The 23,508-nt window shown below is 38.6% G+C and overlaps 1 protein-coding gene across 1 annotated transcript in view; it reads right to left on the minus strand.

Annotated features, from left to right (window-relative positions):
• The window catches only part of AVL9 (AVL9 homolog (S. cerevisiase)), a 112,531-nt gene that overhangs the window by 19,592 nt on the left and 69,431 nt on the right, over positions 1–23,508 (minus strand). The window contains exons 3-11 of the mRNA XM_011938649.1: positions 22,620–22,740; positions 21,128–21,213; positions 16,981–17,052; positions 14,432–14,521; positions 13,573–13,639; positions 12,105–12,145; positions 11,279–11,317; positions 6,948–7,017; positions 6,107–6,642 (exon numbers count right to left, since the gene is read on the minus strand). Coding sequence (XP_011794039.1) covers positions 6,107–6,642; positions 6,948–7,017; positions 11,279–11,317; positions 12,105–12,145; positions 13,573–13,639; positions 14,432–14,521; positions 16,981–17,052; positions 21,128–21,213; positions 22,620–22,740 — 1,122 coding nt within the window. The remainder of the gene's footprint in view (positions 1–6,106; positions 6,643–6,947; positions 7,018–11,278; positions 11,318–12,104; positions 12,146–13,572; positions 13,640–14,431; positions 14,522–16,980; positions 17,053–21,127; positions 21,214–22,619; positions 22,741–23,508) is intronic.

A 23,508-nucleotide genomic window follows, 5' to 3' on the forward strand; every position in this document is an offset into this window, starting at 1 on the left:
CTCTTGTTGCCCAGGCTGGAGTGCAATGGCGTGATCTCCACTCATCGCAACCTTTGCCTCCCAGGTTCAAGCGATTCTCCTGCCTCAGTCTCCTGAGTAGCTGGGATTACAGGCATGCACCGCCACACCCAGCTAATTTTGATTTTTAGTAGAGATGGGGTTTCTCCATGTTGGTCAGGCTGGTCTTGAACTCCCAATCTCAGGTGATCCGCCCGCCTTGGCCTCTCAAAATGCTGGGATTACAGGCATGAGCCACCGAGCCTGGTCGCATTGAGGTTATTTCTAAATAGAGTTCCATTATAGTGACTCAGCTAATTTTACTAAATAATGGCAAAAATCTCATAACTAGAATAGGGAGAAAGTTGATGAGTGAGATTAAAGCAGGTGGGACTCCAAGCTCCAAAGGCTCCAGTTGTTTCTGGCCAGTCCTCCATTAACTACTTGGCTCCAAAGTGCAGCCAATTCCAGAACACTTTCAGTAACAAGATGGGAAGACTTAAAATCAGGGAAGAATGGAAGAAAAGCCCTCAGGATTGTCTTTTCACATCAGAAAATAGCTACTGTATCTTCCTCTTTATCTTTTTTTCCACTTCCCTCATTCCCCTTCAATGTTTCTCTGGTTAGAAAGTGATGGAGCAGCAGAGCATAGATACTACACAGGCCCAAATCATCCTCTAATTTCCTACTTCTTCAGTGTCCCAGTTACCTTCCCATCACCCTGTGGGAAGCCTACCCCACAGCTGCCTCTAGCCCCACCTCTTCTTCCTTAGCACCCGTTTCTTCTCTACACTTCCTGAATCAGCTCTCAGGAAAGGTGCAAGTTATTTTAGAAGCTAGTATCCACAGCATTTACATACTAAGCCTCCTCTCTGAAACCGACATGAAAGGCATCAACCTCAGACAAGTTCATGTACCAGAGAGAGGACTAGAAAGTTGGGGAACTGGAGACTTTCTTCTGGAAATAATTGTTTTATTGTGTAGAAATTTGTTTCCATTTATTCATATAACTACTCTACTTCAGCAATATTCCCCAAGCACCCAGGCATCTCTCCAGCTATTTTTAAAATTACTTTTCAAAATGTTTTGCTAACGTAATTCATTCTGTACAAGGATTTTAAGATCTTCAAGAGAAAAAAGCCTAAAGACAATTTGGTTTTAAGAATATTTCATATTCCAAAGTTACTGACATGAAAAAGTCAGCATTGCCATTTAAAACTGTGATTAAAGAAATTAGATTTTCATCCAAACACTCAAAAACATAAAACCAAAAAGACAAATATTTTATAGGGACGTTAGTAAGCCCATCATATATTTAATACTGATACTGTATATGGCACACAAATCTAATATTCCGCTAAACATGCTTTATTGACAAGACACAAAAATACATCTTTAGATTACTTTGTCAGCAACCTGACAAAACCAAAATCCCTCTCCAGTTAATTTCTCTCTTGATATCTTCACAATAGTAAAAATTAGAGGGCAGGTGGGTGAAACAGCAAAGTCAGGGCTCCGAACGGTATAGGAAGTCATAACACAGCTCAGAAAGCCCACAATTTGTGGCTACTTGCTTTACCAGTGGTCTGAGAAACCCAAGTTTTCTCCCCAAGTTCTTAAATTCCAGTTTTAAGAAACTGCATTGGTTTAATCATGAAATCAGTTAAGATAATTTCAGAATCCCAAGCAAGTTACAAAATGAACAAAGATGGCATTCTGTATTAACTATTCACCAACAATGACTCTGGGCAAGTACATTTTTGCAAAGCTGGGTAAAATTATTTCAGAAATAATTTATGAAATAATATAGGAGAGGAATAAATACATGTTCAAGCCAACATTACCCATCTTTCTTTTCCACATAAAGTTTTACTTCATAAATACCAGACAGTATTCAGGGAAAAACAGAATACTTTGTTCTAGTAACTGAAAAGGTGATACATCTGCCTTTCATGGTAGACTGCAAGATCACAGATGACAAGAATTCAGAATCTAGTATGGTGTCTCGCTCATGGAAGGGCAATAAATACAGTTGGTTCTCCACATCCATGGGTTCCACATACCAGATTCAACCGACCTTGGATTAAAAATATTGAGAAAAATAATAATACAAAATTAACCCTAGCATGGTAACTATTCACATAGCATTTACATTGCATTAGGTATTATAAATAATCTAGAGGTGATTTAAAGGATACGGGAGAGGCTGGGCACAGTGGCTTACGCCTGTAATTCCAGCACTTTGGGAGGCCAAGGTGGGCAGATCACCTGAGATCAGGAGTCTGAGACCAGCCTGGTCAACATAGTGAAACCCTGTCTCTACTAAAAATACAAAAATCAGCTGGGCATAGTGATGGGCACCTGTAGTCCCAGCTACTTGGGAGGCTGAGGGAGGAGAATCGCTTGAACCTGGGAGGTGGAGGTTGCAGTGAGCCGAGATCATGCCACTGCACTCCAACCTGGGGGACAGAGCAAGACTTTGTCTCAAAACAAACAAATAAACAAAAAAAAAACGTATGTGGGAGGATGTGCACAGATCATATGCAAACACTATGCCACTCTATGTAAGTGACTTGAACATTCTCGAATTTTGGTACGGGGGAAGTTCCTGGAACTAATCCCCCATGAATAATGAGGGATAACTGTACTTGTAGAATGAGAAATTAAAAAAATTTTTTTTCTGTTCTACTTTGAAAATTCACAAATAGCAATAAAAGTTTTTCTGCAAAGGATGAAAAAAAATCCAAACAATGTAGCTTCTAGAATATGTCTCAGCATCAGTGTAACTTATTTATTTTTATATAGAGACAGGGTCTTACTCTAAACTCTAAAGCTCAGACTGGAGTGCAGCGGCACAGTCATGGCTCACAGAAGCCTTAAAGTCCTGGGTTCAAGAGATCCTCTTGCCTCAGCCTCCCAAGTAGCTGTGACTATAGGCATATGCCACCGTGTTCAGATAATTTATTTTACTTTTTCGTAGAGATGAAGTCTTGCTTTGTTGCACAGGCTGGTTTCTAGATTCTGGTTTCAAGCAATCCTCCCTGCCTCGGCCTCCCAAAGTGCTGGGATTACAGATGTGAGACACTATGTCCAGTCCAGTGTAACTTTTGACCCAGTGAAGTTGACTGCTTCATCTTAATGCATTACTAACATTAAGAAATGATATCCTGAGAAGACTGTGAATTAAAGATTCAACTTGATTTACTATATTGTGTTTAAGTTATTAAAAAATTCAAATACATTCTGGTTTTTATAAAAAGATTAAAAAATAGTGTTAGAACAATTAGCCAAAACACTGTTATATTCAAATGAAGTTTACTAATATAAGTACACTTAATAAGTGTATGTATTAAGTATACTTAGTAAATATATATGTATACTTATTAGTTATAACTTACCTCACTTATAAGTGATATAAGTTAGACATCTAAGTTTTCTTTTAAAATTGTAGTATTTTGATATATATAGGCAACTCTTTTTATTGTACTTTATTGTGCTTTTTCTAAACTGAAGGTTTATGGTAACCCTGCAACCGTTGTCTATTTTTCCAACAGTCTGTGCTCACTTCCCTGTCTCTGTCACATTTTGGTAATTCTCACAGTATCTCACACGTTTTCCTTATTATTGTGTTTCTTATGCTGACTTGTGATCCGTGATCTTTGATGTTACTATTGTCATTGTTTTGAGGTGACATGAACCACGCCCACATAGACAGCAAACTTAATAAATGCTGTGTGTGTTCTGACTTCTCCACTGACTGGCCATTCCTGTCTCTTCCCCTCTCCTCAGACCTCCCTATCCCCTGAGATGCAGCAATATTTAAATTAGGCCAATTAACAACCCTACAGTGGCCTCTAAGTGTTTCAATAAAAGGAAAAGTCTCACATCTTATTTGAAATCAAAAGCTAGAAATGATTAAGTTTAGTAAAGAAGGCACGTTGAAAGCTGAGACAGAAATCTATGCCTCTTGCACCAAACAGTTAGCCAAGTTGTCGATGCAAAAGAAAAGTTTTTGAAGGAAATTAAAAGTGCTACTAAAAGTGTGTTTTTTTTTTTAACCAGTGAACACACAAATGTTAAGAAAGTGAAACAACAGCCTTATTGCTGATATGCAGAAAGTTTGATTGAGTCGTCTGGATAGAAGATCAAACCAAAGAGAACATTCCCTTAAGCCAAAGCCTAATCTACAGCAAGGCCTTAACTCTCTTCAATTATATGAAAGCTGAGAGAGGTGAGAAGATGCAGAAGTATGAAGCCAGCAGAGTTAGCTCACCATGTTTAAGAAGCCGTCTCTATAACATAAAAGTACAAGGTGAAGCAGCAAGTGCTGATGGAGAAGCTATAGCAAGTTATTCAGAAGATCTAGCTAAGGTCATTGATGATTTTGAATACAACAGATTTTCAATAAAGACAAAACAGCTTTCTACTGGAAGAGGATGCCATCTAGGACTTTTGTAGGTAGGGAAGAAGTCAATGCCTGGTTTCAAAGCTTCAAAGGACAAGATGACTCTTACTGGGGGCTAAAGCAGCTGGTGACTTTAAGTTGAAGCCAATGATCATTTACCATTCCCCAAATCCTAGGGCCCTTCAGAGTTATGCTAAATCTGCTGCCTGTGCTCTAGAATGGAACAACAAAGCCTGGATGACAGCACATCTCCTTATGGCATGGTTTACTGTATATTTAAGGCCACTGTTGAGACCTACTACTCAGAAGAAAATAAAAAAAGATTCCTTTCACAATATTACTGCTCATTGACAATGCACCCAGTCATCTAAGGGCTCTAATGAAGATGTACAAGGAGATTAATGTTTTCTTCATGCTTATGAACACAACATTCATTTTGGAGCCCATGGATCAAGGAGTCATTTTAATTTTCAAATCTTATTATTTAAGAAACACATTTCATAAGGCTATAGCTGCCATGGATAGTGATTCCTTTGATGGATCTGGGCAAAGTAAATTGAAAGTCTTCTGGAAAAGATTCGTTACTCTAGATGCCATTAAGAACATTTGTGATTCACAGGAAGAGGTCAAAATATCATTAACAGGAGTTTGGAAGAAGTTCATACCACTCTCACGAATAACTTTGAGGGGTTCAAGACCTTGGGGGAGATTTGGTGGAAACAGCTAGAAAATTAGAATTAGAAGTGGAATCTGAAAATATGACTGAATTGCTGCAATCTGCTGATAAAACTTGAACAGATGAGGAGCTGCTTCTTAGGGATAAGGGGAGTGGTTTCTTGTGATGGAGTCTGCTGCTAGTGAAGAAGATGTGGTGAATGTTGTTGAAATGACAACAAAGGATTTTTATTCATTTATATTTAAGGATTTTTATTCATTTATATTTAAATAAATTAAAAATTAATTATTTAATAATTAATTATACTTCACTTTATTGTGCTTTTAACATAATTAAGTTTTATTCACTTTGTTGTGTTTTTAAAATAATTACTAAATTTTAAATAATAAACATTTACTATTTAAAAAATAATAGAGTCTCCCTCTGTCGCCCAGTCTGTTGCCCAGTCTGCAGTGGTGTAATCACAGCTCACTTTAGCCTCAACCTCCAGGGCTCAACTGAGCCTGCTAACCTCAGCCTCTCAAGTAGCTGGGACCAGAGGTGCGAGTTATCACGTCTGTCTAATCAAACTCCTGGCCTCAAGTGATCCTCCTGCCTCAGCCTCTCAAAGTTTTGGAAACAAAAAAATTCCTGAGACTCGTTTTATCACAGTGTTCTGTAACTGAACCATAGTATCTCCGAGGTGTGCCTGTATTTATGGAGCGCAATCAAGGCTGTCTGGACTTCCTTAATTTTTTTATTAAGGAGAAACCTGAATAATTAAAAATAGACGCAAGAGAGTGATTGTGAATATGACTCATATCTATTAAGTTTCAAAACATTTACCAATCAAAATCCCCTATATACTTCCCTATAGACTTATACTATGGTCACGGATGCCACAGTACTATATATCTGGTATATATTTTACAGTTTTCAAGGAAAATTTTCTATCTGAAAATGCGTTGAATACCAAAAGTTCAAAAGTTAAACTCTAAAAGGATTTTTCAAATTCTTTAAGGAATTTGATAAAAAAAATTGCACTTTACCTTTGTGAAGATGGCCAGGGGCATGCCATACTGATCCTCTTCCAAACCCGAAATGAGCCCTGGTATCAGGACTACCTGTCCCGTATTAGCTTGAGGTTGTACAGTAATTGGAAGACTCTCTGAGGGGACAGAGTCCTTTGGAAACAAATTTGTCTGGTCTGATCCCAGCTGTTCCCTTTCTTTCAAGTTGGGGTCCTCTAAGACACTAGGATCCAAAGTTTCCCAGTCACTTTCTGAAGAATCTGGAGATGGGCGAGATGGAGGTTTCAAATACTGATTGTTATCATTGGGTTCCTGCCCTTTGCTGCTGTCTTCCACTTGGAACAAGGACTCTTCAGTCTTCATGGCAGCATCTTCTCCATGGTTTCCTGCCATGACTTTCCTGACAGTTCCCAAGTTGGTATGTGAAACGTCAGAAGTGGATGCAGAATTAAAATCATCTGCACATGGGTTACTTTCCTGAAGTCCACCATCTTCAGACATACTCTTCCGGGGTCTATACTGAGAACAGTCACTGAGACCATGTTCAATCATGCCTAAAATACGCAATATTAAAGAACAGCTTGGCTTATAATAATATGGAAGAACCTAAGAGCTATATATTTTATTAGTAGACTCGCCTATAAAATTTAATAAGCTATGCTTTTACACATTTTAATTAAAAACAAAAAGAACAGAAAGAAACCCAGACAAAAGAGAGAAACCTATTTCCAAAAAGCAAATGTCATATTAAAAAAGAAAGGATAACCCTAATGAATTTATCTTTGAAATGTTATTTCTAAAAGTTTAGGTTCCAGTACAAGTTAAACAAAAGAAAGAGTAGATACTGCTGTTTTCTTACCTGGAAAAAGGGATAACACAGTCATCAGTGCACCCACCAATTTATTCACTGGAGAAATATAAAAAAGAACCTGGAATGGGGTCAATCAAAATCAAATTAGAAAACCCATGAAGCCATCCATAATGATAACAAATAAAAAAGAGGGAAAAATTCTTTATATAAGAGTAACAGCTGGCCGGGTGCAGTGGCTCATGCCTGTAATTCCAGCACTTTGGGAGGCTGGGGTGGGTGGATCACAAGGTCAGGAGATCGAGACCATCCTGGCCAACAGGGTGAAACCCCATCTATACTAAAATACAAAAACTTAGCCGGGGATGGTGGTGCACGCCTGTGGTCCCAGCTACTTGGGAGGCTGAGGCAGGACAATCACTTAAACCCAGGAGGCAGAGTTGCAGTGAGCTGAGATCACGCCACTGCACTCCAGCCTGGCTAGACAGCAAGACTCTGTCTCATAAAAATAAAAAATAAAAAATAAAAAAAAACAGCTGCCAGGTGTGGCAGCTGGCTCACACCTGTAATCCCAGCACTTTGGGAGGCCAAGGTGGGCAGATGATGAGGTCAGGAGATTGAGACCAACCTGACCAACATGCTGAAACCCTGCCTCTACTAAAAATACAAAAATTAGCCAGGCATGGTGGTGCGCACCTATAATCTCAGCTACTCAGGAGGCTGAGGCAGGAGAATTGCTTGAACGCAGGAGGTGAAGGCTACAGTGAGCCGAGATCGCACCACTGCACTCCAGCCTGGGTGACAGAGTGAGATTCTGTCTCAAAAAAAAAAAAAAAAAAAGTAACAGCTAATAAACATAGAAGTACTAGTAGAAAAATCACCATTTAGCATCCACCATGATTTAGGTACAAATTACCAACAGATGCCAAAACTACTGTGAAACAGGATAGTCACAATGTCTGAAATTTATCATTCTACAGATTACCTATTAAGGTGGCAACCACCACCTCAACCAAATGATCAAACTTCACGTCACCAATACTACTACTACAAATAGTTATGGGCCTCCTGATATTACGTCCTGACAGAGACACACCACTACCTGTGTAGGATTCTTACTAAAAAGGTTTAATCTGAAACTAGCCACAAGAAAACAAACAAATCTCACCCTAGAACACTAATCTGGATTATTTTTAAAATGCCAGTATCACAAAATATAGAAAGAAAAGAACACACAAAAAAAGAGAGGTGGAAGAACTTTTTGAAATAAAAAGAGCTAGCAATGCCATAGATGATCCTTGACTGGATCCCAGATTGAAAGCAACAATTAGGTCAGGTGTGGTGGCTCACACCTGTAATCCCAGCATTTTGGGAGATTGAGGCAGGAGGATCACTTGAGGCCGGGAGTTCAAGACCAGCCTGGGCAACAGAGTGAGACCCTATCTCTATTCTTTAAAAAAATTAAATAATAATAAAAAAAGAAAACATCAGCTACAAAGGACATTATCACATCTGGGGAAATTTGAAAATGGACTGTATGTCAGATTTCTCTTATTATCTCAATGTTAAATTTCCTGAATGTGAAAATGATATTTCAGTTATATAGGAATATTTTCTTTTTCTTAAGAAATATATCCTTAAGTATTTATTTAGGAGTGAAGTACCACAATGTCTACAAATTACTTTCAAGGTATTATGATTCAGGGGAAAAAAAGAACATTTATAAAGGGATATAGACTGGGTGTGGGGGCTCATGCTGGTAATCCCAGCACTGTGGTCCCAGCTACTCAGGAAGCTGAGGTGTAAGAATTGCTTGAGCCTGGGAGTTAGAGGTTGCAGTAAGCCATGATTGCACCACTGCACTCTAGCCCGGGCAACAGAGGTATACCCTGTCTCAAAAAATAAAAAGGAATTCAAAGTGTTCTGTGGCTGGATGGTGATGATGGCTGCATAACATGAATGTACTTAATACCACTGAATTGTATACCTTAAAATGGTTACAATGATAAATTGTATGTCATGTGTATTTTGTCACAATTTTAGAAATTAAATAAAAAATTTTGAAACACCACACTAGTATGTTGGGTTCATTTTTTTAAAAAAACTATCTTTTGCCGGGCGTGGTGGCTCACGCCTGTAATCCCAGCACTTTGGGAGGCCGAGACGGGCGGATCACGAGGTCAGGAGATCGAGACCATCCTGGCTAACACGGTGAAACCCTGTCTCTACTAAAAAATACAAAAAACTAGCCGGGCGAGGTGGCGGGCGCCTGTAGTCCCAGCTACTTGGGAGGCTGAGGCAGGAGAATGGCGTGAACCCGGGAGGCGGAGCTTGCAGTGAGCTGAGATCCGGCCACTGCACTCTAGTGACAGAGCGAGACTCCGTCTCAAAAAAAAAAACTATCTTTTTTTCTGTTTGAAGAAATACTCATTCATTCATTCATTTATTTATTTTGAGATGGAGTCTTGCTCTGTCACCCAGGCTAGAGTGCAGTGGTGCAATCTTGGCTCACTACAACCTCTGCCTCCTGGGTTCAAGCAATTCTCCTGCCTCAGCCTCCCGAGTAGCTGGGACTACAGGCACCTGCCACCATGCCTGGCTAAATTTTGTATTTTTAGCAGAGATGGGGGTTCACCATGTTGGCCAGGCTGTTCTCAAACTCCTGACCTCAAGTGATCTGCCCACCTTAGTCTCCCAAAGTGCTGAGATAACAGGCGTGAGCCACCATGCCCAGCCTGAAGGAATATATATTTCTTACAGAAAAATAGGATACAGAAAAAAATTTCCTTTAAAAAAAAACCTATGTTCTCACCAAACTAGGCTGATACCTTTACTTCCAGTCCCTTTTCAATTAATATATATTCATTTATAAAATTGGGATCATGGGCTTGATATGTTGTAGACAAACTTTTCTCACTTAACATGCCATGAAAATCTTTAAAACAATAAAAACATCTTAGTATCTTTTTTATTGTCTGAAATTATATACAACATGCAAGATAAACTAATAGTTATTCACTTATAATTTATTATTCTGTGACAGACTCTCTTAGAGCTTTGTGTCCAGTTCAGATTAATTTTGGAAAATAGATCTCTAAAAGGAGAATTACTGGGTCAAAGGAATATTTTTAAGGTCGTGAACTAAAGTGGATATTGTGCATGGTCGACTCCCCAATATTCTTTCCACCCTTACTCCACTAGGTACAGTAATACGGTATATAAAACTGGCCCAGATCCAAAGATGGCTCCTGATTAGTCTAAACCAAAGGCTGGTGAACTTTTTCTATAAAAGGTCAGATATATATTTTTGCTTGGTGCGCCATATGGTCTGTCACAACTACTCAACTCTGCCACCACAGTGTGAAAGCAGCCATAAACAGCAAGTAAATAAATGAGCCTGATTTCCAATAAAATTTTATGTATAACAATAGGTAGTAGGTCAGATTTGGCCTTGGGACTAAGCCAATCATGGCAAACCCATCCCTTTGTATTAGGGAGTGGTCAGAAACCCAAGTTTAAGCCAATCAGGGCAAGCATGTATTTGGCCACAGGAGTAGCCACATATGTGGCCTGCAATAGGCCCAAACAAATTGAAGGAAAGAATTATCATTTTTTTAATTGTTATTTTTTGAGACAGTGGCTCTATTCCCAGGCTGGAGTGCAGTGGCACGATCTCAGCTCCCTGTAATCTCCACCTCCCAGGCTCAAGCCATCCTCCTACCTCAGCCTCCCAAGTAGCTGGGACTACAGGCACATGCCACCACACCCAGCTAAGTTTTGTATATTTTGTAGAGATGGGGTTTCTTTCACCATGTATACCAGGCTGGTCTCAAACTCCTGAGCACAAGTGATCCTCCTGCTTCAGCCTCCCAAAGTGCTAGGATTACAGGTGTGAGCCACCGTGCCCAGTCAAAAATTCTTATTAGATTGTTTATTAGAGGAGGTATTATTTCTGCCGGCAGTTATGATTGAGGAAGCAAATAACCCAATTACTGTCGGCAGTTCCCTATACTACCAGGGAAACTAGGCTCTGGAACAAGCTAGCACTGTGTACTGTAGAACAAAGAGATGGAAAAAAACCTAGGCACTTAATTACACTACGGAGCCACTGAGTCACACAACCCTGAAATCTAAAGTGAGCCAATAACACGTCCTTTTTATTTAAAGTCAGTTTAAAATTGAGTTTTCTATTACCTCCAGAAAAGCTGTATGAATTTATATTTCTATGGCAGAGAACAAGAAAATGTGCTTCAGCTCACCACAATGATAGGCAAAAAGTATCTTAATACTTTATCATTAGTTTCAATTTTATGAAATAATGTAAAAAAAAAGTCAATAAAAGTTAAATACTGCATCTTTCCTTTCATCCCTTAGGATCATACCTTTTTTTCAAGAAGAATTAGCTTAAATAGGATTAAGACCTGCAAAATGAAAAAAAAAATGTTGTGTTGAAATGAGAAACTCAAGTCTATAATTTATCTTTTCCCCTCCTAAAACATAACCATAATCATTAATACTAAATACAGTACTTTAAAAAGTACATGAAAAATTATGAACTTATACTGAGAAGTGAAACATTACCTGTGTACTCTTAAATGTGAGAATCACTTAAATCTCTAACTGAAATGATTTTCTCTTGAAGGGGTGGTACCATCTTTGATTGAAGTAGCTATAAGCTCTTTAAAGGGGACCCTACTCTTTAAATAAATAATTTACTTCTGGATGTCCAGAGTGTTCACAAAGCAGGTGCTCAGTAAATGTTTGTTAAATGAATAATCTGTGTTTATATCCTTGTCAACATCTGCTTTAATAATAAACATCAGAAGGTATAGGGATGTATATGTTTTACTGAAAAATGCTCCATTCTCAGGGCAACATATAAAATATTCTGCAAGATCAAACCATGTTTCCTTCCATTCTAATCTCATGATAAATGAAATTGCAAAAACAATAGAAAAAATTACCCTATCCTGCAAAGAAGTAAACAGTATTTGTGCTCTTTTAAATTTCTATAATACAAGGACTACCAATACTTTTAATTTTGTATAGTTATAAGGCCAAGCACATTTTAGAAGAACTAAAGCATGGTATGCCACAATCTGCATTCAATTTAGCACACTGAATTTGGCAGTTAAATGTGCACACTAAGAACAGTGTTGGCCATTTTAGTACTGTACATCATAAATTTATTTAAATAAGGTACCATACCTTGTGTCGAAAATGAAGGACAAGATCTCGAGGTGACAGACCTACAATGTTAACAAAAAAGCTAAACTGTGACTACAATGTAATGTTTTTACTGAAGATTTTCCCCTTAACGGAAAGAAAGGTTAAAAAAAAAAGCAGGAATATGCAAATATTCAAATATTTATGTAATGTTTGATTAGGTACACATATACTCATGTACAGTGCTGTTCAGTACAACTTTCTGCAAGGATGAAAATATTTTAAACCTGTCTTGTCCAATACAGTAACCACATGCAGCTACTGAGCAATTGAAATGTGGCATGAGTGACTGAGACAAACTGACTTAAGTTTTATTAAAATTTTATTAATTTTAATCTAAATATAGACAGCTATAGGTGGCTAGTAGCTACTGTTTTGGACAGTGCAGGTCTAACACATTTCCCCATTCTACAAACATAAACTATACAAGTTTAGAAATGATATAGCTTATATTATAGAGGCAATCAATGATTAAACAAGGGTTTTGGTCATGGCACTTCATATGCTGTTATTTCTGAAACACAGTCTTTTCTATCATCTGCCTGAAACAACACAGTACAAGAGAAAATAATTTAGAGAAAATATGTTCTCAGAATAGGACTTCATATTATGCAGAATAATACTTTACATTACACAGAGGATTGCAATCGTAAACTGCAATTGGCAATTGCATGCTGAAATTGGAATTGAGTGAGCATAAAGCACTATGTGATTAAAAAGTTTTAATCACAAAATGGATATTTATTGAGTTGCCCATTGAATACCTTGGCTACCAATGGATATTCTGGGTTGTCAAGATAGTATAAATTAAACACAAATCCCTAACCTGAAGAATCTTAGACCAGGAAAGAGCTGAGCATCTTTTTGCTTCATCTGTTACGACAGGGAATTAAGCTGGTCAGCATTAATGCAAGGAAAAGACAAGACAATAAAAAACTTCCATTACTATCCTAAAAGGTAGAAATTCCAGCCTGGGCACCATAGGGACACCTTGTCTCTACAAAAAAAAAAAACCAAAACAAACAAAAAAAAAACAACTAGCTGGCAGTGGTGGCATGCACCTGTGGTCCCAGCTACTCAGGAGGCTGTGGCAGGAGAATTGCTTCAGCCCAGGAGGTCAAGGCTGCAGTAAGCCATGATCACACCACTGCACTCCAGCCCGGGTGAGAAAATGCTATCCATTTTCATTGATAATTGAGGTAGTTTGTCTCAAAAAAAAAAAAAAAAAAAGGCAGAAATTTACCTTGATTTACCTTGTACATTAATAATTGTAAATCTGGTATGTTCTAATACTCTTCTCAGCATAAACACTGGCTAAGAAGATATTTAAGGAAGAAACAGCATCAAATGTTGAAGAATTTAGATCCCATATAGAGATGTAATGCAACTCACTTTGCTAAACAAATAGAAATGAAGGAATCTCTTTTAACTTGTAAGTCTGTTAACTTACCAAGATATACTTGGGATCCTTCTAATGAAGCCCCTCCCAAGGAACTATTCATATGTTCATAAAGTTCCTATAAAATATAGATTGAATTTAGCACATTTTACTATCATTTTAGATCTGAATTAGAAATATATTGATCAGAAAAAAAGTTGGTTTCTTAATTGAGGCAGTTTGTTCTGCTAGGCGCTAAATTTAAAAACAAGCTTCTCTGCAACCTTGCCAGTTCTCATTTCTTCTCTTCTGGATATGAGCAGTATCAAAAGAGATGTGGGCAGTGAGTATGAAAAGCTACTCAGGGTATTCCTTTCTCCCTCTACATTTCAGAGCATGTCTCATTCACATAGTGGTATGAATTCCTAGTATAAATTCCCTCTGCCCCTTGCTAAGTCCCTAGCTGTCCTATTCCCATCAGAATCCATGAGAGATCCATATTCTTTACATGAATGGTGGCGTTGAGGAAAACATCCTATCCATTTTCGATAAAATAATCATGTGGTTTTTCTGGTCTATGTATTGGGAGCTAGGAACCAGAAACCCGATATGTAAAAATACTGTGCAGTTTATTAGTAAGATAAGCAAATTTATAGAAGCAATGCCACAGCAAAAGGGCTATTATCCACTAAGAGAAACATTACTGTTAGTTATAGTTATTTGTAGTCATTATTTCCCAAAAAAAAAAAAAAGTTTGGTTAAATTTAGTATTTGGGCAGATTCCTAGTCTTTCAATGTTTTGATGCAAATGTGTTTTCACATTAGAATGTCTTTCTTAAGGTAATAACTATCCTTCACAGTATTACTGACAATATTTACTTGATTCATGAGTATATCTTCAGCCAAACACTATAGAGGGGTATAAAGTTACCTTTAGAATGGAAATTTGGGAAAAATCCTTCTCTTCAAAATATGCATGTGTAATGAGTTGAAGTTTTGCTTGAAGTAAACCATACAAAGGCTTAAAGAAAAACAGAGAAATTACCACTGATTGATAATAATTGGTTGATAACAGTAAAATTGGTTGATAATAGTAAAACAAACAGAACCCCACAACTTTTGTAATTTGAAGAGAACAGGGAGAAAAAAGTTAGTAACTATCAACTTTAGTGCATACTATTCACAGTTGAAAGCCGTGAAGTCATCTGTTCTTTGGCTGCAAGTGAAAAGTACCTGAAACACAGTACAGAGTGTGGGCTCAGACTTGCTGGGCCTGGCCGCATCACTCAGCTCTGGGGAATCTAACCTCTCCACCTCTGCTTGCTGATGTGAACATGGGCATATGAAAACAGTACCTCTTACTTGACTGTTTTAAGGATTAAATAACAGGTAAAAGCACTTGGTAAGAAATATCTGACACACAGAAAGCATCCAAACATTAGCTATTACTATTATATGATTTAAAACATATTGTAATTCTGCACACTGTTTTGCTGGCGTGTAGTGACATTTATTCATCCTTATAACAGTCTGTTTTTAAATCTATTTGAACATTTGTACATTTAAGTTCATTTCCCTTTTTTGTCCTCTGTGGAGGCTCACTCCTCTGGGAGAGGTGGCATGCACCTGTGGTCCCAACTACTCAGGAGGCTGTGGCAGGAGACAAACAACTAGTTTGTGTCCTTTATCATAATATTGTTTTATACATTTGAGCAAAGTTATCCCTTAATCCTTATTTCTCTATTTAGGATCTTCTACCATTTTCATCTTTTTATTTGTAATGTTCTTTTCTAGATGTTTTCTCATTTCTATGTCCATTTCAGGATGCAATGACCAATGATGTATATATACTCTAATTAATTAAAAACAAGTAATACTGAAAGAGTCTCTTTTCCAGTATCCCTGTTAATATATCATGATTCCCATCAAAGTATAAAATCATTTTATTTTTATACATAGACTTCAATACATAGACCAGAAAAACCACAACCAGACCTTTCTGAGTAAGCTACCCTCTTCCCATCTCTTGTGTCTGCTTTAGAGACAGATAAAACTTGATTTTTTTGCTCAAATTTTATCACTTAGTAGTTACATGTCTGTGAGAATTACACATTTTTTCTCTGAGGTATGCCTTTATTTATAAAGTGAGAACAGTAAATACATCTCAATGTTGTTATAAGGATGGAAATGACAATTACATATAACAAGTGTCTGGTACAGAATTAATGCCTGATATATAGGCACTCAATAAATGGCATCTTTTATTATTGTAATCGTCCTTTGAAGAATGATTACTCAGGAAGTCTCTTAACATGTTGCACTTCCTTTAATATCTGGTACTCTTATTCTTCGGTCATCTGGTCCAGTATAAAAAAGCTATTCACTCATGTATTTTTTTTAGGCTACTCTTCTCAAAGCTGTGTACAGGAATCAGATGAATAATCGATCAATTTTCTCACATTGGGGTCTTTTGTAACAGACATTCCTTTTCTTTTCTCTTGTTGTTTTGAGACGGAGTTTCCCTCTGTCACCCAGGCTGGAGTGCAGTGGCTGATCTCTGCTCACTGCAACCTCCGCCTCCTGGGTTCAAGCGATTCTCCTGCATCAGCCTCCTGAGTAGCTGGGATTACAGGGGCATGCCATCATGACTGGCTAATTTTTTTTTTTTGTATTTTTAATAGAGATGGGGTTTCAGCATGTTGGTCAGGCTGGTCTCGAACTCCTGACCTCATGATCCGCCCACCTTGGCCTCCCAAAGTGCTGGTATTATAGGTGTGAGCCACCATGCCTGGCCACAGCCATTCCTTTCCTAGGAGACTATTGTTGCCTTATATGTAAAATTACTTCTTGGAAGAAATATTCTTATCCTCAAAATTTTATTTTGGATAAAATAAGATTTTGGCTGGGCACGATGGCTCACGCCTGCAATCCCAGCACTTTGGAAGGCTGAGGCAGGTGGGTTGCTTGAGCTCAGGAGTTTGAGACCAGCCTAGGCAAAACGGTAAAACCTCATTTCTACCAAAAATATAAAAATATTAGCCAGGCATGGTAGTGCATGCCTGTGGTCCCAGCCACTCAGGAGGCTGAGGTGGGAGGATTGCTTGAGCCTGGGAGGCAGAGGTTGCAGTATGCCAAGGTCATGCCACTGCACTCCAGCCTGGGCAACAGAGTGAGAGACTGTCTCAAAAAAAAAAAAAAAGATTTTGGATAAAACCAAAATGAATAAATGAAATATATCAGCTACCTCATTTTGTTTACGTGTCAACTTACTTTCCAATAGCTATAAGATCTTTCTCTTACCGAGTCTTGGGTAGAGGTGCAAATGAAAACTGCTGAAAGGGAAAGAGAATGAGGAGACGCTAGGGCATAAATAATTTTAATATGTCATTTAAATCTCTTCTTATTCTAATAGTGCCTTATCTTTAAAGAAAGATCTGCCATGAAGGTTTAACATAATGAACGAGTTACTTGGTCTCTTACCAGCTTGCTTAGAACACAGACACTTTTCTGAACAGTCTCTCTGGTGATATCTGCTTGCCTTACTTTCAGTGCCTATTATAAACAAAGAACAATTTATCAGAATATTTCACAGCAATATTTCAAAAATTTTTTTTCAATATAAAAATAGCAATTATATGTAAGAAATTTCTTACATTCAGTTAAATTTAAAAAGTTATTAAGACTCTCAGGAAATACTGAACAAATAACTGTCAGTTTGGCCCTATGTGCCAGAATCTGTGGGAGGCACTGGGAATATAATAGTGAAGGGACAATCCCGAATCTTAAGGAATTTATAATCTGATGAAGAATACTTTATGTATAAGTCACCAGGCCCAAATCAACCATTCAATGCAAATCAATCACTGTTGATTGTTGATTCTGGTTATAAATGGACAGTCCTTTCAGAGACCACTGTTTCTGGTGAGAAGGGGCTAGTTTAAGAGACAACAAAAGGCCAGGAGCAATGGCTCATGCCTGTAATCTCAGCATTTTGGGAGGCTGAGGTGAGTGGGTCACCTGAGGCCAGGAGTTCGAGACCAGCCTGGCCAACACGGTGAAACCCCATCTCTACTAAAAACACAGAAATCAACCAGGTGTGGTGGCACAAGCCTGTAGTCCCAGCTACTTGGAAAGCCAAGGCAGGAGAATTGCTTGAACCTGGGAGACAGAGGTTGCAGTGAGCTCAAATCGTGCTACTGCACTACAGCCTGGGCGACAGAGTGAGACTCCGTCTAAAAAGAAAAAGAAAAAAGAGATGACAAAAACAGACAGCTTGTTCTCCAGAGATGGAAGAACTGTCAGTAATTTTGTTAAGTTAGTTGTGCCATGTTTCCTGGAAACTTGTATTGGCACCCAGCACCAAACACAAGCACATAACTTATTTCTCAGTGATTGTGAGGATGACTATGTGAGATTTCTACAGTCCTCTACTAGTAGAGAGCAAATCTTGATTTGATTAACCTCAGGCAAGGCTGCAAGGGAAGTAAGAAAGACTTCCTCCTCTAGTGTACTGCCTGACACCTTCTTGGATCTGTCCTGAGGACCAAGGGGCCCCCATGTTTTCAGCTGATGACTGATGAACAGGCTTTAAATTAGCTGTGGAGTAGAATCCTTCCTCCTGATTGGATTCATCCACTGTCTCATCTTCATTAAAAAGGAGTAAAGTCTTTCTTCCAGGCTCAAGGTCCCTCCAATAACTGGTTTATCTGTCTGCTTCTATTGCCTATTATCTATTGAGAAGGATAGCAATCATTGGAAAAATGGGCAACTCTAATGTACTCCTGAGTGGGTCAGAACCAGGGAGTGGGGAGACAGGCCGTATTTAAAGGCTGTGCAGAGCACGAGGGCTGTTAAAACAGCACTGAGGGATAAGACCCACTTGGGAGAAATAATTTTACTAGTGCTTACATGACATATGGGTAATAAAAGGTATTAAAAGGAGCAAATTTCCAGGAACAGGCAGCAGCTCAATTCATCTCACATGTAAGTATGTAAAGGTAATAGTGTAACAGTGAAATAGCAAAAGAACATAACTAACTCCATTTTTTAGGCAGCGTTTCCCTGTTCCTGCACATATAAAAGGATAATTTTAGAGTACCAAGATAATATGCAAAAATGGCAATCATGCATGTTTTAAAACCAGCTCTGGGATTTAAAAGGTATGTAAACAACTAATTATGTTTTGTTAAAGATTTACAGGAGCATTGTGGCCTGACCAATGATAAAGAAGTATCCAACCTCCTTGGACCCTCGCTGGTACCCAGATGTCTGTGTGTCACCTCTTGACACCAACTTCCTCTTCTTCCCCATATCCCTCTCCCATAAAAATCCTCCAGACAGACTGAAAAATTTACGACGCTACTTTAGAATGCTAGCTCACCATCTAGCTGGCTTTCCAAATAAATCTGCTTTTCCTCCCAGCAACTCTCTTCTCTCCTGTCTTTTGAGCGGCGTGCAGCCAAACCTGGGTTCGATTACAATAGTATATGAAAACATCAACTGCTCAAAGCTGTCAGGCGAACTCTTACTCTCAGGTTTCTTTTATCTTTTTTTTTAAAATTTATTATTTATTACTTTTTTGAGACCGAGTCTTGCTCTGCCAACAGGCTGCAGTGGCACCATCTCGGCTCACTGCAGCCTCTGCCCTCCTGGGTTCAAACAATTCTTCTGCCTCAGCCTCCCGAGTAGCTGGGACTACAGGTGTGCGCCGCCATGCCCGGCTAATTTTTTTGTATTCTTAGTAGAAATGGGGTTTCACCATGTTAGCCAGGATGGTCTTGATCTCCTGACTTCGTGATCCGCTCGCCTTGGCCTCCCAAAGTGCTGGGATTATAGGTGTGAGCGACCGGGCCCAGCCTCTTTTATCTTTATTTTCTCAGCTTCATTGAGGTATAATTGACAAAAATTGTACACATTTAAGGTGTATGCTATTATCTGACATAATATCTTTAGCTTTAGATTCAGTTATTCATGAAATAACATGGATGTTCCAGGTTCCAGGCCGTGCTTAGAGGGTTATTTCATGGTAGTTACCTACTTTGGGTATCCTGGAATTTACACCTGTAGTTTACATTTAAGTGGGTCGGGGAAAAATAGACACACAGTCTATGAGTCTAGCTGATGGATACACAGGTACTCAGTGTGCTATGTTTTCAATTTATCTGCATGTTTGAAATTTCCATCATAACAAGTTAGAAAAAGATTTACTAATTATTCACCCGAGGAAGCTTTTAAAACTTTTAATTGTCCAGGCTCAAACCCCAGAGATTCTAATTCAGTCACTAGGAGGAAAGGCTAGGTACAGATATTTATTAAAAAAAAAAAAAAAAGTCTCCAGGTAATTCTGATTAAAAATCATTGTTTTAGAGCAGTGGTTGTGAATCTTGACTATGTAGAAAATCACCTGGGGAGCTTTTAAAACACTCCCACCTCCCATGTCTAGATCATTAAATCAGAACCTTTTGGGATGGGGGAAGACCCACTCATCCTAGCTTTTAAAGCTCTCCAGGTGATTGCAATGTGCAGCTGAGATTGAGAACCACTCACTACTTTAGAGTATTACTGACCTTTTGAAAGAGCTTTTTACTCATCAAGATTATCCCCACCACAAAAAAACAGTGCTACACATAAGCAAATCATGAAAGGTGGGGCCACCATCTTGGCTTATTTGAATTTATTAATTAGAGCTATTATAGTAAGTCAGGCATTAAGCTAGCAAGTAGTTAAGAATAATCAAGGCTGGGCACAGTGGCTCAGCCTGTAGAGGCTGAGGAGGGCAGATCACTTGAGCTCAGGGGTTCGAGACCAACCTGGGCATCATGGCGAAACCCTGTCTCCATAAAAAACACAAAAATTAGCTGGGCGTAGTGGCACAAACCTGTATCCCAGCTACTTGGGAATCTGAGCTGGGAGGAGAGCTTGAGCTTGGGGTCAAGGCTGCAGTGAGCCAAGATTGTGCTACTGCACTCCAGCCTAGGCAACAGAGTGAGACTCTTCCTCGAAAAAAAAAAAAAAAAAGAGAAAAGAGAAAAGAAAAACAAAGAAATCTTAGAGATAATTAAGACAACTTATGAGTAGCTGGGAGCCCCTCTAAGCATGTCCCACCACTTCTGAAATGCTGCTTAAAAAAAAGCAAGGCAGAGTGGTGTACACCTGTAGTTCCAGGTACTCAGCAGGCTGAGGCAGGAGGATCCCTAGAGCCTACGGGTTTAAAACCAGCCTGGGCAAAATAGTAAGGTCCTGTCTTTAAAAAAATAAAAAAACTAAAAAACACACAAGCATTACCACTCAGTTTTTCTAAGTTATATGCCAAACACTAGAAACAGAAAATTTAAAGACATCTTGAAATGTAAGTACAGTATTTAAAAGACAAATGGACAATTTACGTATCACTATCTAAAAACAATGTACAAAATATTATGATACAAATATAAGCATAGCCACCAATGTCAACTTAATAAAATGTTTCTGTGAATAAACTGGTACTATTGAAAAAACAGCTACAAATTGTATACAAAAATCTAAAACAACATTACAGGCACCACTGAAAAATAAAGACTGTGTTTCTCTAAGTGTCCAACATCTAAGAAAGGACTTTGGAGTTGTTTTTCATTATTAACTATCATACCTTGGCTTCAATTTGTCGATAGCAAGAGATACCAAATACTGTGGCTCCATTTCCATTTCTGGGTGGCAAGTGAAAAAACACAGTATCTAAGAGATACATAGAAAAATGTAAATAGTGAGGTGAATTACCCTTATTAATAAGTAGTAAAATCTGAAGCTATCATAATGCAGTCATTAACACAAAAATGATAAAACAAGGAATCCAAATCATACTTATTTGTAGCACCACAACCAGTGGTTTCCTATCATTTTTCTCATTGCCTATGGTAAATACTCATCACAAAAAGCCCAAGAGGCTGAATTATAACAGGTCAAACAGACTACAATTACAGAGAATACTTAATCTTTAGAGAATCATTCTAGATTAAAACAAAGTAGACAATCATAAAAGCCAATAGCAACACATGAACCTTGAATGAATACAAGAAATCTGGGGGACAACTGAGAAAATTTGAACATAGATTGGATGTTAGATAGTATTATGAAATTACTGTTAAATCTCTTAGCTGTGATAATGGTACTGGAAGTTACACTGGGGAATGATCTCATTCTCAGATCTTAAGTATTTAAAGTGTCACAATGTTTGCAACTGCTTTTCAGATAGTACAGACAAAATTATATACATACACAAATACAAAGAAAATCTGTAGAACATTTGCTATAATCTTAATTCACATGTTTGCAGCAGTCCTTTTGCTGGGCATGGTGGCACCGCCAGGCATGGTGGCTCACTTCTGTAACCACAGCTACTGGGAAGGCTGGGATAGGAGAACTGCTTGAGCTCAGGAGTTTGAGACCAGCCTGGGCAACAGGGCAACAGTAAGACTCCGTCTCCAAAAAAAAAAAAAAACAGAAAGAAAAGCAACAGCAACAATAACAACAAAAACATTTTTGTAGAGCATCAAATACCATAGTAAAATACAGTTCTTCATTAAGTCAGGCAAAATACTCATTTATAGGGTGGTAGGAGATTCGGTAAGAACTTCACAGCTCTGCTTTGAGGGTGTTAACATGCTCTGCATGCAAGCAAGCAACCTTGCAAGCTGAGTACTTGTGACAGCAATGGTTCCAGAGGTGCAAAAACAATCTCAGCTGCTTCTAAGGTTGGCACTGGAGCAATAACCTAGTACTGCAAGTATGCAGCTAGCAATGTCCCAAGCAATGTACAGCTGGTGCTGGTAAGCCCCCTGGTGTGCCTCTGAGGAGTATGATGTATAGATGTAGGAAGTGCTTCCAGTGGTGGCTGTCCTACTCTGGCTAATCACTTGGCAGAAGCGTGGCCAAGGTTCACTAGCTGCAGCCAATGTAAGCCTGGCACTCCTTTAGAGCTGCTCTAGTGAATGACTAGTTATCTCCAAACAAGCATGTAAATATTTTATAAATAGTTCTAACAGGCTGAAGGCCTTTAATGTCTCAAAGTATTTAGAACCTAAGCTATCTTGGCAAATTTTTTCAAAAATGTCACCTAACTGGTTCACTGTCTTGTGACATACCTTCCTGGTAGTTGTGTGCGCCATCTGGTAAGGCAAGGAAGGGCAAATACTTCCATTCTTCAGGTAAAGTGTGGCTGTCATGTCCATCTCCTGGAATCAGGGGCGGGTAAGAGAATTCAACCTAAAATAGCAAGGAATGTTAGCCAAAAGGTGGTTGATCAAAGGAAGCATTTTATTCTGATACGTAAAAATGCTTTTAAACCTTGAATGACAGAAGTCAGGATAAGCCACACTGTATAATGTCATTTGATATCATCAGCAAACCTATGGCATGGAAGAGGAGTAAAAAAAGCAGTAAAAGGAGGAAAAGTTTATAAGCTTTTCTCCACTTTCTCATTTAAGGGCTGTTAAACTTTAATGTGCATAAGGGGTAGTGGGGTTGGTGATTGGACTGCAGATTGATATTTGGGGGCTATCATCAAACAGATGCTAGTTGAAGCCATAGGGCCCTTAGGAAAACCAACGGCCTACCGAATTGAGTAGGAGAGGTCCAACAAAGGACCCCCAAATTTAGCCCAGAATCACTTTTAGAACCAATCCTTAATGTGGAAAAATAGGATGGCTCATCTTTCCACATTTCAATGAAATCAAGCTGCCACTTGAATCACAGGAGAGTCAACTGTAAAACGTTTTAAAAATGATTAAAAAATTTTTTTTTGTCCACTGAATTTAAAATTTGTGATTTTTTTTTTTTTTTTTGAGACAGTCTCGCTGTCAGCCAGGCTGGAGTGCAGTGGCATGATCTCAGCTCACTGCAACCTCCGTCTTCTGGGCTCAAGCGATTCTCCTGCCTTAGCCTCCCAAGTAGCTGGGATTACAGGCGTGTGCCACCACACCTGACTAATTTTTTTGTATTTTTAGTAGAGACGGGGTTTCACCATGTTGGCCA

The sequence above is a fragment of the Colobus angolensis genome, unplaced genomic scaffold, assembly GCF_000951035.1.
Source record: "Colobus angolensis palliatus isolate OR3802 unplaced genomic scaffold, Cang.pa_1.0 Scaffold175, whole genome shotgun sequence".
Classification (NCBI taxonomy): Eukaryota; Metazoa; Chordata; class Mammalia; order Primates; family Cercopithecidae; genus Colobus; species Colobus angolensis.